Source organism: Taeniopygia guttata, chromosome 2 (genome assembly GCF_048771995.1).
Source record: "Taeniopygia guttata chromosome 2, bTaeGut7.mat, whole genome shotgun sequence".
NCBI lineage: Eukaryota > Metazoa > Chordata > Aves > Passeriformes > Estrildidae > Taeniopygia > Taeniopygia guttata.
In genome coordinates this window covers 105317589-105330692 of record NC_133026.1, presented here as the reverse complement: position 1 = coordinate 105330692, position 13104 = coordinate 105317589, and the positions used below count along the sequence as shown (strand labels likewise).

General features: G+C 47.4%; 1 protein-coding gene across 2 annotated transcripts in view; it reads right to left on the bottom strand.

The window, feature by feature from the left end:
• Positions 1 to 8741, bottom strand: part of CABLES1 (Cdk5 and Abl enzyme substrate 1) — a 71002-nt gene extending 62261 nt beyond the window's left edge. Inside the window, exon 1 of one of the 2 annotated variants that reach the window (XM_072924572.1) lies at positions 7910 to 8741. In XM_072924572.1, the coding sequence (XP_072780673.1) occupies positions 7910 to 8433 (524 nt within the window). In that variant the 5' untranslated portion in view covers positions 8434 to 8741. The remainder of the gene's footprint in view (positions 1 to 7909) is intronic. The other variant, XM_030266085.4, reaches the window with a different exon arrangement.
• Positions 8742 to 13104: the final 4363 nt, after the last annotated feature.

Genomic DNA, 13104 nt, shown 5'->3' with positions numbered 1-13104 from the left:
CAATTTCCTCACCGAGAGTTACTAACCCTGTTAGCCACCTGCAGTGGCTCTTTCTTTATTCTGGAATGGGAAAGGAAATTATGCCCCACAGAAGGGAGAAGATAGAAACCTGTCACCAGCATTCCCACACTACAGAAGACATAAGCAGCAAGGACAGCAATGGTGCCTATGGTTGGTACCTGCTGAGGCTGAACCACCACCACATCCCAGTATCACTTCTCTGTCCCTTGTGTACACAAAAAATCTGCAGGTATGACCTGCACAGTCATGGGTGAAGCCACATACAGCAGACATTATATGGATGGCAGAAAAAAACAGCTTAATGCAAGCAGGCTGCTAGCCCAGTAGCACTGGTGAATTCTTGTTGCCCAGCATCCTACCCAAAACCCAGAGAAAGGGAAAAGCAAGCTCAAGAGCTTCATCCCTGTTTGTTTCATACAGCTCAGTTCCAGCTACATGGTGCAGAAAGAAGTCATCATAATGTCACCTTACAGATTTTTCCTGTTACACAATAAGGGGATTTTTTTTTTCCAGGAAAATTTATGCTTCTTTTGAATGCCTTTACCTACAAACTGATGTGCCTATGTCTGATTTGCCTTGACAGCATGTAGATTTGAAAACTTAATCATATTTACCTTGGTAATATGATTATCTCTAGGAGCAGAAAATGCAATCCATTGTTGACTGAAAAATTATGATAAACTTCTCTAGCTTTCTATTTTTTAATCCCACCAATACTATAGAGTCAAATCCCTGATATTGCAGAGATTTACTTACTAGTGAAACATCATACACTGGTGCTTGATTTAACTGAGTAGTTTTGTATATAAGTAAACATACAGCCCAGGCTTTTCAGGATCTCTTGTCAGAGGGGACATACCTTCCTCTGTCATCCAAGATGAGTGGAAAACATATTTCAATTGTGGTGAGTGAATTTTTCCCCAAACTCAATTTTACAAAATTGCAAGCCTGATCTATAACAACACACGGGGAAGTACCACTGCTTGCTAAGAATATGCAATTGGGCTTTATATTCATAGATAAGGTGAAAGGTTATTTTATTTCTTTTAACACTTCTTCTAGTAAAGAAGATAGTCTTTGTTCCACTTCTCACTTGCTTCTCAATTTTCCACAACAGAAAACCTTCCTTAGGTAAACACCCTGAAACACTGCTTCTAAAAGCAGTGCTGGCATTGAAATACATAATGAGAACAGAAAATACATTTAGCATTGATGACAGAAAAACAGTTGCTATGAAAAAAACACAGCATCCCTTTGTAAAAGAACCTCACAGTTTCTTAAATATGTATCCCCCTAAATCTGCATACTGCACACTGAAAAGCAAACTCCAAGAGTCCTAGAAGTTTCCCACTGGCACATCATATTTTCTCCAACTACTGTTAAATTTTCTTCTGCTAAACGCACTACCAGGCTCTGTATCCTACCCTTGCAAGGAAAAAAAAAAAAAATCCCAAAAAACCAAAACAAACAAACCCCACCCCACCAAAAAAAGAAAAACCAAAAAAACTCCCGAAAGCCCTTCCTATGAAAATAAATACCATTCCTTAAATTTCTCAGCATGTTATTTGCAAACGACAGGCCAGCAAGCAGATACTCTCCATATGCCAAATTATGTCATTTCCATTTTCTAGAAAGAATACTTCTCACAGCAAACTGGCACGGGTTTTTTCAGTTGGGTTGTGAGAGGAGCCAGCTCTGTGTCTTGCTGCACCTGCTGCGTTGCTAAGTCTGGTATCTGGTGGCAGCCCCACAGCCATCCATAGCAATTCTGGGTGCAGAAAAGAGTTTGTCATAAAGGCTGAGTACATCCTCAGAGGTACTGGCAAATGTTCAGGGGTGAGTTCTGTGGATATTTGCATATAGATTTCTGTAGACACCAGCTTGTCCCATTTGCAAATAGAATCTGCTTTCCCACGCTTCGTAAGGGACAAGCTGGTGCCTACAGAAGTTTCAGTGTATCCAAGTCCCAACATACAAACCAAACTTCCGCATTTTTAGGTTAAATTATAAAGAGTAGCCTTTTCATTTGTGTAGTGGAGAACTTACACTACAAGAGTACTACAGCTGAAATCAGAGGGGAAAAAAAAAATAAAAGAAAATAAATCAAGATTTGGTTCTTCTCATCTTTACCTTCCACCATACTCACTGCACTACTGAATCTCCAAACAGCCCACCTGATATTTATTTTTTTGAAACAAGGAAATCACAGAATTAGTAGAGGATTGGGTTTTGGAGTTTTTTTTCTTTTCAGAGAGCACACTTGGCAATCTCATATTTGTGTTTTAGGTGTTTTGAACTGCTCCAAGCTAAGCGGTATCTTCTGCCAGAAGAATTCTCAAAGTCATAATAATTGCAGACTAAAGCACACTTCATATTCAAAAGCTATCATCAAACTATGATCTGTCATTATCCTATTTATCTACCATGGAACTATGTTTTTGTGATGGTCTGGAGGGCTAGTGACTCACACAGCTGCTACCAATCTTCACCATTTCAAGGTGCTTTCAACACTACTATGGTGCAGATGAAAGCTGTGTAGCAGGCTTCTGAGGAAAAGATCCAGTTTGGCTGCCTGCACAGGAGCTTTGCAGATAAAGAAAAGGGTGAAAAGAAAGATCAAGTAGTGGAAATGCACCCACCACATAAGCAAACCTGCTGAAGTTTGCCCCTTCTGCTCTCCTGACAGGGGTCACCATATACCAGCCAAGCACATGCATGGTATAACCACAACAGCTCCCATGGCAGGGCTGGACCTAGAAAGCTTTGAATTGGCAGCCAGTGAGGGCAAACAGGACTTTTAATGTGTTACCAGCTCAGGTTTCCTCACTGGGGTTAATATGCACACACCCAGGTATATCCCTCTCACCTGTCCAACTCTAAGGCTGCCTGACTCTGAAATCTTGAGAGTCCTGAGGCTCTGGCAGACACAGCTGCCTCTCAATATCTGTCCCTCTGTGAAGCTCTCTTATTAATTTCCTAGTACTCATGAACACCATGTTCTGTCCCACTCTTCAGAATTGACAGCAAAGTTTTTTTTCCTTGTCTATGAATATTAACCTTTTTTATCTGACAGAGATGCTCACTAAATAGTATAATAAGAGCCTAAAATATGCCAGAGCAAAATTCTGCAGGATTTGTTTTTAAAAGTTTGTGTACTAAGGGAACAAGGGTGTTGCATCTATGGTGTCCATCCATGTGTGTGTCATCCTGATCCAATCACTTCTCAACCACTGGTCAGCTTCAACTAACACCTGGAAGACAACCCCCATTTCCACTACAAACATCTGTGCCCTGAACAAGGGAAGTGGTTGGCAGAGAGACCAGTGGTGGTGAAAGCCAGTCCATGGACGTGGGGCTGGCCATGCTCAGCATGTGCACAGCTCAGAGAGCCCAGCAGCATCAGTGAGTGCCCCTGCACAGCTCTTGGGGAGCGTGAGGACCCAGCCTCTCAGTGTGCTCGTGCTGAAGGACGTGGGTGCGCCCAGCGCTCCTTATGTCCTCCTTAGGGCTCATGGAGGAGCTCGTGCACTGTGCGCTATTTCTGAAACAGCCCTTATTACCTGAGTCTAAACCCTGCTGTTGAACATTCCCCCTTCAGGGAGGCACAGGAATTTAGCCTCCTGGAGTGGCAGCTGAAGCCAATAAGCATCCCATTCTTTAGAGCCAGCAGCTATCAGTGGTAGAAGGTCACACACCTAAGAAAAGACTGTGCACTTCCCATTGACTTCTCAGACCATTAAATCACTGTTTTTATGCTATGCTTGTATACAGCATTCTGAAATTTAGGTTCAGTGAATAGCAGAGTGTCCATCACACACTAAAGGGCTGATGTGCTGCCAGTGGCTCACAAGCCACCTCCCGAATCTGGGGTGACCCCACAGGGAGGAGGGTGCCCCCAGCTCTTTGTTCTGCTCCCCTTTCAGGACTCTGCCTGTAAGATACTTGTTTCTGAGAGACTCTTCTTTTGTCTGTTACATGTTCCGTTTGGAGGCATCTTCTGCTGTGGGCTGAAACCGCACTGCCTGCCTGCCTGCCCAAGGCCATGGAGAACTGGATTCTGATCTCTCAGCCCTCCATCACAAATACTCAATGGCAGGATTCAGCATCCTGGAGGCTTCCTCCAGCACTAACAACCCAATGAACTTTGCAAACCCTAAAAAAGTCAAGAAAGTCAACCATTCCAGCATCTCCCTTCATTGCATTTCTCCAGAAGATAAATACTGAGGCCAAATGCAGCTCTGTCCTTTCTAATAGGTAGAAATACATCAAATTTTCACAAGCTTTACTAACTGTAAATTAATTTTCGAATTAATCAGGAAATGAGATCTACTGTAGGTCAGTAAATTCTGAAGAAAAATCTATTTGGACCATGATAATCTCAGTGTCCTTCTGAGTGGACCTCTCAGTGATTACTCAGCAGATACTGTCTCCTTGCTTCCCAGCACCTGCTGCTCCCAGAAGAAATTCTTCTGCCCATCTGCCTTCAAACCCAATGTAGTGACGCTGACAAATGCAACTGTAAGCAACATCTGAACTCCAAATCTAATCACCAATTTGCTTCCTTAGCAAAACAGAAAAAAAACTCAAAATCAAACAACACAAAGAGCTTGTGCTTGTTTCTAAACACCCAGTCCACTGGAAAAGGAAACTTCACATATGAAAACAGCAATACTTTTCCCAAAGAAAACTATGGCAAGAAGAATTCTAGGCATACACAAAACTAGGACCTGGACCATCCCCTAATCCACAGGATGTGCAATTATTTTAAACCAGTGTTGCTGAAACCTGGTTTCACAGAACTCCTCACTAATTTCAGATTAGTCTATTAAAATTAATTATAATTTCACATGAAAGAAACCCTGGTCCTAGCTTCTAATAAACTAATGTCCTTGTCCACCTAATCACCGCAAATTGAAACAAACTCCTGCCGGAAGACAGGAGCCTTTGACACCAACCAGCCAACTTCTGAACAAGCCTATATTTTGCCATTTACATATAATTACATACTAGCCTCCAAGCAGCTAGAAGCTCCATGCTTCTTTTTTGTATTGTTTGTTTCTTGTGAATATACATAGAGCACAAACCCAAACCACATTAATGATAACCTTGTTAAATATAAACTAGCATGCAATTAGACAAACTGCTAACACAAACAAAAAAGCCAGGGAACTCAGATTATATGTTCACAATGGTTTCTGAAAGCCAAATAAAAATAACCAAATAAGCCAAATAAGAAGGCAACCTGTGTTTCCTGATACTGTAACAGAAAATGGTTTCACGTTATAACTTAGTGTCTCAGCACGGAGGACTAGTCTGTCAAACAACTCCTCAAACTCAATTTCAAGCTCACTCACTGCAAGCAAAGCAGAAGGGTGGGAGGAAAGGCAGCCGGTGCACACGTGAACTACCAAAAAAATCTGATTTTCCTCTCTGCAACATCCTTCAGATGAGCTAATGCCTGTCCCTAGGCAGGTGCTGTGACTTTCACCCTGTCATCCTGAGAAGGGCTGGCTGTGTGCTGGGGATTTGGCTCCTTCCTCTCCATTAAGAGAGCAGCAGAAGGGCTGCTCGAACCCTCTGTTCTTGGGCTTGTGCCAGCCCGGTGCATGCTTGTGATTTAACTTCTGTGCAGCCAAGGGTGAACCCAGCAATCAGAGCTCCTACCACACCTTTTCATTAAGAAGATGAGCCACTAACATTCTGTGCGACCTCCATGGTCTGCAGCTGCCTGGTGTTTGAGGAGATACATCTTTTCCAGAATAGGAACAGACCTATTGAAGGCAAAGTCTGCTCCGGAATGCACACGTGCAGCATCACGACAGCCAGCAAAGGCAGGGGACACTACCCAGAGCTCTCCCGCACCAGGGCCAGCCTTAAGTGAGTGCTACAATGGAGAGCCTCATACTTGTCAGTGGAGTAATACAAAGTCCCCACCACAACTGAATCTAGCTCTCAACAAAACAAAACAGCATGAGAAAACCAGCACTTTCCTTGCAGCCTGCATCACAAGAAAATATACAACACAAATGACAGCCGCTACAGGACTGCAGGAGCATCCTGGAAAGGTTTCCTTAGGTGACTTCCCTTGCCATGGACTTGGGTTATCCATTCAGTTTGTTTGCATGCTAGCAGCACAGCTGAACTTGCAAGACTCTGGATTTCTAGGTTGTAAACAAGAATAGTAATAACCTTTCTCTCTTAAAACTCCACTCTGTTCTCATGTAATAAAAAAACCCAAATGAAAAAAACAAAAGAAACCCCAACAGGTTGTGGAAGGAAATGTTCAGGAAGTGGCAAAACGGAGCAAGGGGGAAAAATGACTGGAAGAGAAAGGGCTAAGTGAAGTGATATGGGTGAGATCTAAGCATCCTTCCCAGAACCAAGCACAGGATCAAAGCATGCAGGAAACAAAAACCAAGGATGGTCCCTGGGAATCAAGAAAAGTAATACTAGAATCCTGCATCAATAATAAACTCACTAAGTAGAAGGTCAAGAAGAACCCAGTCCCTTGATTGCTAAGTTCAAGAGCAGAAAAGCAATTCCCAAATCATGGTCTGCAGGTCACTTCTCCTCCACAAGGCTGTGGGTAGAATCACATCACAGACTGAAATGCACGAGTATGAGTGTGTGTGTGTGTGTGTGACACAGCGGTGCAGTTGATCCACTGAGCAATTAGAGGGTTGTCACTGCAGAAAATGTTTTGAGAGACACATGACTGGGAGAAGAAGGGTGGTAACTCACCAGCAGGCATGCTACTTGGGGAGGTGGGGCTCCCTCCAGCACAGCACCTGAAAAGGGGCTCAAAAACACCACCAACACAATCCAGATGGAAGGGGGAAAAAAAACAACCAACAGTGGGGCATGCAGCTAAGATAACTTTCCCCTGGAATACTTCCAAATTCTCCAAGCTGGTTGGTTTTGAAAGGGACTTTTCTACAGCGATCTATGCTCAATTACCCTTATAAACCCTTGCAATAACATGTGACTCAAAGTCTACCTATTTGTCCAAGGGAGAAACAAGGAGGGAGTGTGGCAAATGGGGAATGTGGGAGTGGCTGTCGATGTGGGCTTGGGGAGCACAGTCATTTCCTCCAGCTTCTATCCCCCTCCGTCTTTGATATCTGAGTATGTTGTTGAGGAAGTGAAGGAAGGTGATTTTGTATCCACAGGCATTCACACATTTTTACATGATTGCACCTTCTTAGCCAGAAGTCTCAGCTTAAGAGCTGAAGCAGGTGAGGTTGTTCCTTTGGGAATTAAAAGGCAAAAGAGTACCCGGCAGCAAGAAACGACCCAGAGGAACAAAGTGCTTGGAGATAAAGAGCTTATTTGGGGTGGTAGCGAGACGCTGCTTAAACCAAGCGCTCACACCGTAATCAGTGGATTTCGATGCAAAGATTTCCTTCCCCCTTGCGGGCTACCAGATCTGGCTAACAGCTCACTTGACTCAGAGCCGGTTCCCAGTCTGCTGGCTATAGGACAGGCAGCACGGCGGGCTGAATCCACCGCCAGTCGGGAGAGCGGGGTGACAGCCGCTGCGCAGCTGGGCTGGGCTGCGGCGGGGCACGGCGGCCGTGCAGCCGCACGCCCGCACAGCTGAGCGGGAGAGAAACTTTCAGCCACTCGCGCTCAGCGAGCGACCGGCTGCTGCCGCCCGGGAGGCTCGGGCACCTCCGCTGACCTCTCCCTGCACGCTCGCACATCCCTGCCGCTGCCGCTGCTCCCCCGGCCGGACGGCAGCGGAGCCGGCCCCGCGGAGGGAGGCTCCCGCCCCGCGGCTTCCCCCGGCCGCTCGGCGGCCGTGCCCGCCCTTACCGAGCCCATCGCCATCCTGCGCATCCCTCATCCCCGCACGCCGAGCATCCCTCATCCCCGCGGCGCTGCTTACCGGGACCGCTGCAGCTCGAAGGCGGCGGCGGGGCCGGGCTGCCCCAGCTCTCCGCTGCCGCCGATGCTGCCCTGGGGGCTGGTGCGGCCGAAGGGCGCCGGCAGCACCCCCGCCGTGAAGGAGTTGAGGCGGCCGCGGCTGCCCGCCGCCGCGGCACCCAGGAAGACGGCGGGCGGCACCTGCACCGCGGCGAAGGCGTCCTCCTCCTCCTCCTCGTCTTCCTCCTCCTCCGGGGGCTCGGCGGGCGCCGCCGGGGGGCTGCCCAGCCGCGGCGGCGGCTGCGCCTGGCGGGGCCGGGCGGCGGGGCCGTCGTTGCCCGGCGGCGGGGGCCGCCCGTCGAGGGAGATGCTGGTGAGGAAGGAGAGCGCGGCCTGCCTGCGGCGGGGGTCGCTGCGCGCCGGCGGCGGCGGCTGCGGCGGCCCCGGCGGCGGCTGCGGCGCTTTCCTGGGGCAGGGCTCCGCCGGCGGCGGCAGGGGCCCGGCGGCGGGACTGCCAGGGCTGGCGGCGGTGGCGGCCGCCGCCATTGTCGGCCGGCTCCCCCTCCCCTCGCCGCTGGCCGGGCGCTGCCTCTCGCTGCCGGCCCGTCAGGCGGGCGGGCGGCGGGGCATGGGCGCCGCGGTCCCCGCGGGGTGCATGGGGGTGTCGAGGGGTGCGCTCCGCCCGGCCGCGCCGCGCTGCCCCGGGCCGCTGCCGCCCGCCCGCTCCGTATTTATAGGTGCAGCAGCCGCGCCGCCGAGCGCCCTGTGCAATAACACGGCAATCACGTGTGGGAAACGGGGCGCTGGAGGAAAACAAAAGCCCGGCCAGCAGCCCGGAGGAGGAGGAGGGAGAAGGGTGGGTCTCGGCGAGCTCCCTCCTTTCAACCTCTCTCTCTTTTTTTTTTTTTTTTTTCCTTCCCTTTCACCCCCTTCCCTCCTCCTCCTCCTCCTCCTCTTTTTCCCTTCCTGGATGCGTGGGGGCGGGCGGGAGCCGGGGAAGGTGGAGTCTGTGCCCGTAGTATTCGGCACATGGCTCTCGGAGCCCGGCGCAGACCGCCCCGGACCCACGGCTGCTGCTCGGGTTGGCCCGGCCCGTCTGCGGCGCCGGGAACAGCACTGGGAGCGGCACCGGGATGCAGCCGTGCCGTGCCAAGCGACCCTGGCGCTGCCCGCTGGTTTTCCCGGGTGGGGGCTGGTGCCCTGGGCAGGCGCTGGTAGTGCCCGATGGGCACGGAGGACGGTCGGGGACGGGGAGGGGCCCTTGGGGATGCGCTTGAATGCCGACAGTGCGTTCTGCGATGCGGCAAGCCTGGGCTGTCCCGGTCCCTGCTGCCCTTGCTGCAGTCTGAGGCGTGCAAGTGCCTCTGTGTGTGCAAGTAACATCTCACGGGTACCCTAAAACATTAAAGCAACCTCCTCCCCAGCCTTTCCTTCAACTCCGTCCCCAACCTTCCCTCTCTCCTGCACCAGAGAAAGCACATTTGCTTTGTTCTTTCCCGAAAGGGCATATAGCCCAAGCCCCAAATATCTGTATTCGTGTCGTCCCAAAGTGAAGGCTGTTGAGCAGCTGACTGCAGGTCTGCACGCCGCCTCCGTCGGCAGCTGTGGCTCTCGAAGGCGTGCGGCCAGTCAGCCTCAGCATCCAGCTCCTTCGTTCCTTCATTACTTTATTGTGATCAACTCAAACGTGCTACAAGCGTGCTTGTCCTGTGATAATTTCATCGACGGCTTATGTAAGGGTTGGATAACAGATAGATGCAAACAGAGGAGCATATGGTTGTCGCAAGATAGCAACACACACTTTCTTCATAAAGCATTACAATGGCTTGTATTGCATTTCAGTTATAGCTGGTGGGTGACTCACAAGCCATCCCAAACTGTCACAAAATATTGTGATGTCTCCTACAATTTTATCAAAACCTTGCTAATTTGATGATTAAAAAAAAAGGATTGATCAGAAAGGAGAACCCGATCCTATTGTTGGAGGAAGCTATGGACCTAGGTATGTGTTCCTCTCAAAAGTGATATTTTGAACACTTGAACATATTGAACATTTTGGATTTAGTTCTGAATCTTTGGCCTCAACTAACACTGAGTACCACAGCCCCCAAATTTAGGCACCAAGTCTCTGGGGTGTGCTACTTTTTTTGTAAGGGACACAGCATGGGTAGCATCCTGAGCAGGAGCAGTGAGGAAGGGAAGGGGAAATGATGGAGGAAATAAATGTTTTCCAGATCACACCTTTTTAGAGACATAAGTGAGTGCTATTTTGAGATGGATAGTCTCATTTCAATCTGCTCTCTTGAGATTTACACTGATTTTGTCTTTCTTATCAGAGGGTACTTCTGTGCCTGTCCCTGTGGCATGTCAAGGATGGATCATTTGGATAGAAAGACCAGAGTGCTAAACTCTCTTCCCTAGAGAAAAGCCTAACTAACATGTTCCATCTATTGGAAGGATGCTCTGTAACCCTGTGGTTGCAAAGTGGTTCCTTCAAACTTCTGTTTTGGAGAGGAAGGCTGAAGAATTTCAGGCCTGCCACCTTCATTTGATGGCAATGCCTTTTCCTGACAGAAGGCATTGTCTCTGCAGTGGCAACCAGTGAGATGTCAGGACTCTGGTCCACATGGCTCCTGTGGAGGAGTTCCAGGCTTCTTTTACCACTTCTAAAACAGTAAAGGACTTTTTGGAGGATGACTCCTGAAAAATGTCACAGCTCTGTAGCCTGGCAATTGATATGTTACTTGATGCTTACCACTGTTCCAGGGACTACTACCAAATGGTATATAGGTCATGGAACTCAGGCCTCCCACCTTAGAACCAAGTAAGATATACACTGGGATATTTTTTTCCTCTTGCATTTCTGAGGGGCAGCAGCTCAAAAATTCTGTATGGCAACCGAGCGCTGGTGTATATTTCCCAAATTCAGCTTCTCACAGTACACAGGTCTGGGAAAGAGGACCACCACCAAAATGCCAGATGGGTTTCCAGAGGTTGGTTTAACTTAGGACATTTTTTATGAGTGCAGAAGTGTGCACTCCTTTCACAAGATTACTCTTGTGATGGGATAAATTTCAATCTGTTGGAAGCATTATTTTAAATGAAGACACAGCTTCTGTTCTAGAGCTCCTCTACAGCTGACCCAGAGGGAAATGTTACCCCTTCCCTTGTCCATGTGTGCATCTGAATGACTTTGGCACCTGAATTCTACAAAATCTTTTTTTACAGTCTTGCGATCAGGAACACTTACATGAATAGTTGAGCCTATCAACCTCCTTGCATCAAAACTAGGGTGATCAGGATAGATCAAAGGTCTTCCCAGGCCTGGCTCATCCAGCTGAGCTCACTTTGTCACTTTGCAAAGTGCTTGACTGTGCCCACTACCCTAAATACTCCCATGAACCCAAACAGATGCTCGTGGTCTAATATGCACAAGCTGCTTCTGGGGGATACTGTCTTTTGCAAAAATCACACTGAAGGTTGGTTAAAATATTTCTTCTATTGCAAGTGAAAATAAACTAATTTGAGAAAGCCATATACAAGAAGAAAATTACTTTTCCAGTCTGAAGTGTACCTATTTTTGATAATGAGTGGGGTACCACAGTACAAAGATAATTGGCACGTTAGAAGTACCTGGTTCTCTAGACCTTTTTATACATTAGTAGTAAATTTAAATTAATGTGCACAACATAATATGAATTTTTTTCCAGTTACTTATGTCCTCTTGATCTGTGCTTAGCAAAACTTTAGGTGAAAGTATGAGCTATAGAAGTCCTGTGTGCTGGAGGATATGTGAAAATGTTAAACAAATTGATTTTGCTGGTTGAAACTTTTTTGTTTGATGGAGAAGTGGTGGTTGACTGAAGGAAATAGCAAAGTTAAAAGGAAAACCAAAAAGGCACATTCTGAAAGTTTGCTTCTGTCACTGTTTTTTCAATCATTTCCTTCTCCAAATTCTCTTCCAACCAACCAGCTCTACCCAAGTGCAAGTAAATGTTTTTATTTCAGAGGTCACAGGCTTATGTAAGCAGTTACATGACAAGTGGTAATAGGAGTGATGGAGCATGATGGCTTTTTCATCCAGTGCACCAAGGTCTGCAAGAGAGACTCATCAGTTGTGGGTGTTCAGAGGTGGCATGGAATTTGGGGGTCCTGTTAACACAGGTGATGGAGAGGCTTTCTTTGTAGAGATTGAAGAGGGTGGGGGTGTTTGGACAAAAACAAAAGCTCAGCAGTTTATCTTTCTGAAGAATGGGATTAGAGAAGCAGTGCCTCTACATACCTGCCCTTAGAGGAAAGTTAACACGTGTAAAATCCTCATGTTGTCTTTAGTTTAGTTTAAATGGTGTGGATGCTGCTGCAAGGTAAGTGGACAGCAGGATGTGAAAAGCCAGCCAGAAAGGCCACAGACGTTGAGCTAAAGGTCTAAAAGGGTCCTGAGTAGTTTGTTAGGACAAGCTTAAAATTACCTTTGCAGGTGAGTTGAAAACTTCACCCAGGATTTGAGTTAGAGGCAAGATTTGTGTTATACTGAGAGTTAACTCTGCGAGAATAACCGGTCCTGAGTCACCAGTGTGAGTCACCAGGCTAGTTCTTGAGTGGCTTCTGCACAGTGCTTGACTGCTTTGGGGACAAAACCAAGTTTTTTATTGTCACTTGTAATTGTTAGCGCTGCAAGACCTAGGCAGCTAGGGGAAGAAAAAGCAAATGAAATTGGTATTTGTAATTTTGACAGTCTTGTTTTCTGACGGTCAGGCTCAGTCAGGTAATGCTGTTATGCGAAGTTCAGGAAAGATGTCTGGTGATAATGCTTCTGTAGGTGAGAACAGAGATCATTATTACCAGTGGTCTTGGATATCACTATCAGATCCCCATAGCCAGGCAGAGTGCCCATAGCCTGTGAATACTCTAATCTTGCTGTGCAAGACTTGGGAGAAACAATCCAAATCCAGTCTTTATAAACACTTTCTTTTTCCTTTACTTTTCAGAAGAGAATTGCACTTCAGAAGGAAAAAGCAGCTGTAGCATTGGAGAAAGATTTGGAATGTGAATTTAATAATCCTTCTGTTTAGAAGGAGTGTCTGGCAGAAAAAAAGTTGGGGGATTTGGAACAAATTTCACTGAGAGCCATAGTGAAGAATGGAAATTGGATAAAGACAGTACAAATTCTTTGCAAAAGACTAATACTGTGTCTGGATAGCAAGACCTGTTTTAGTG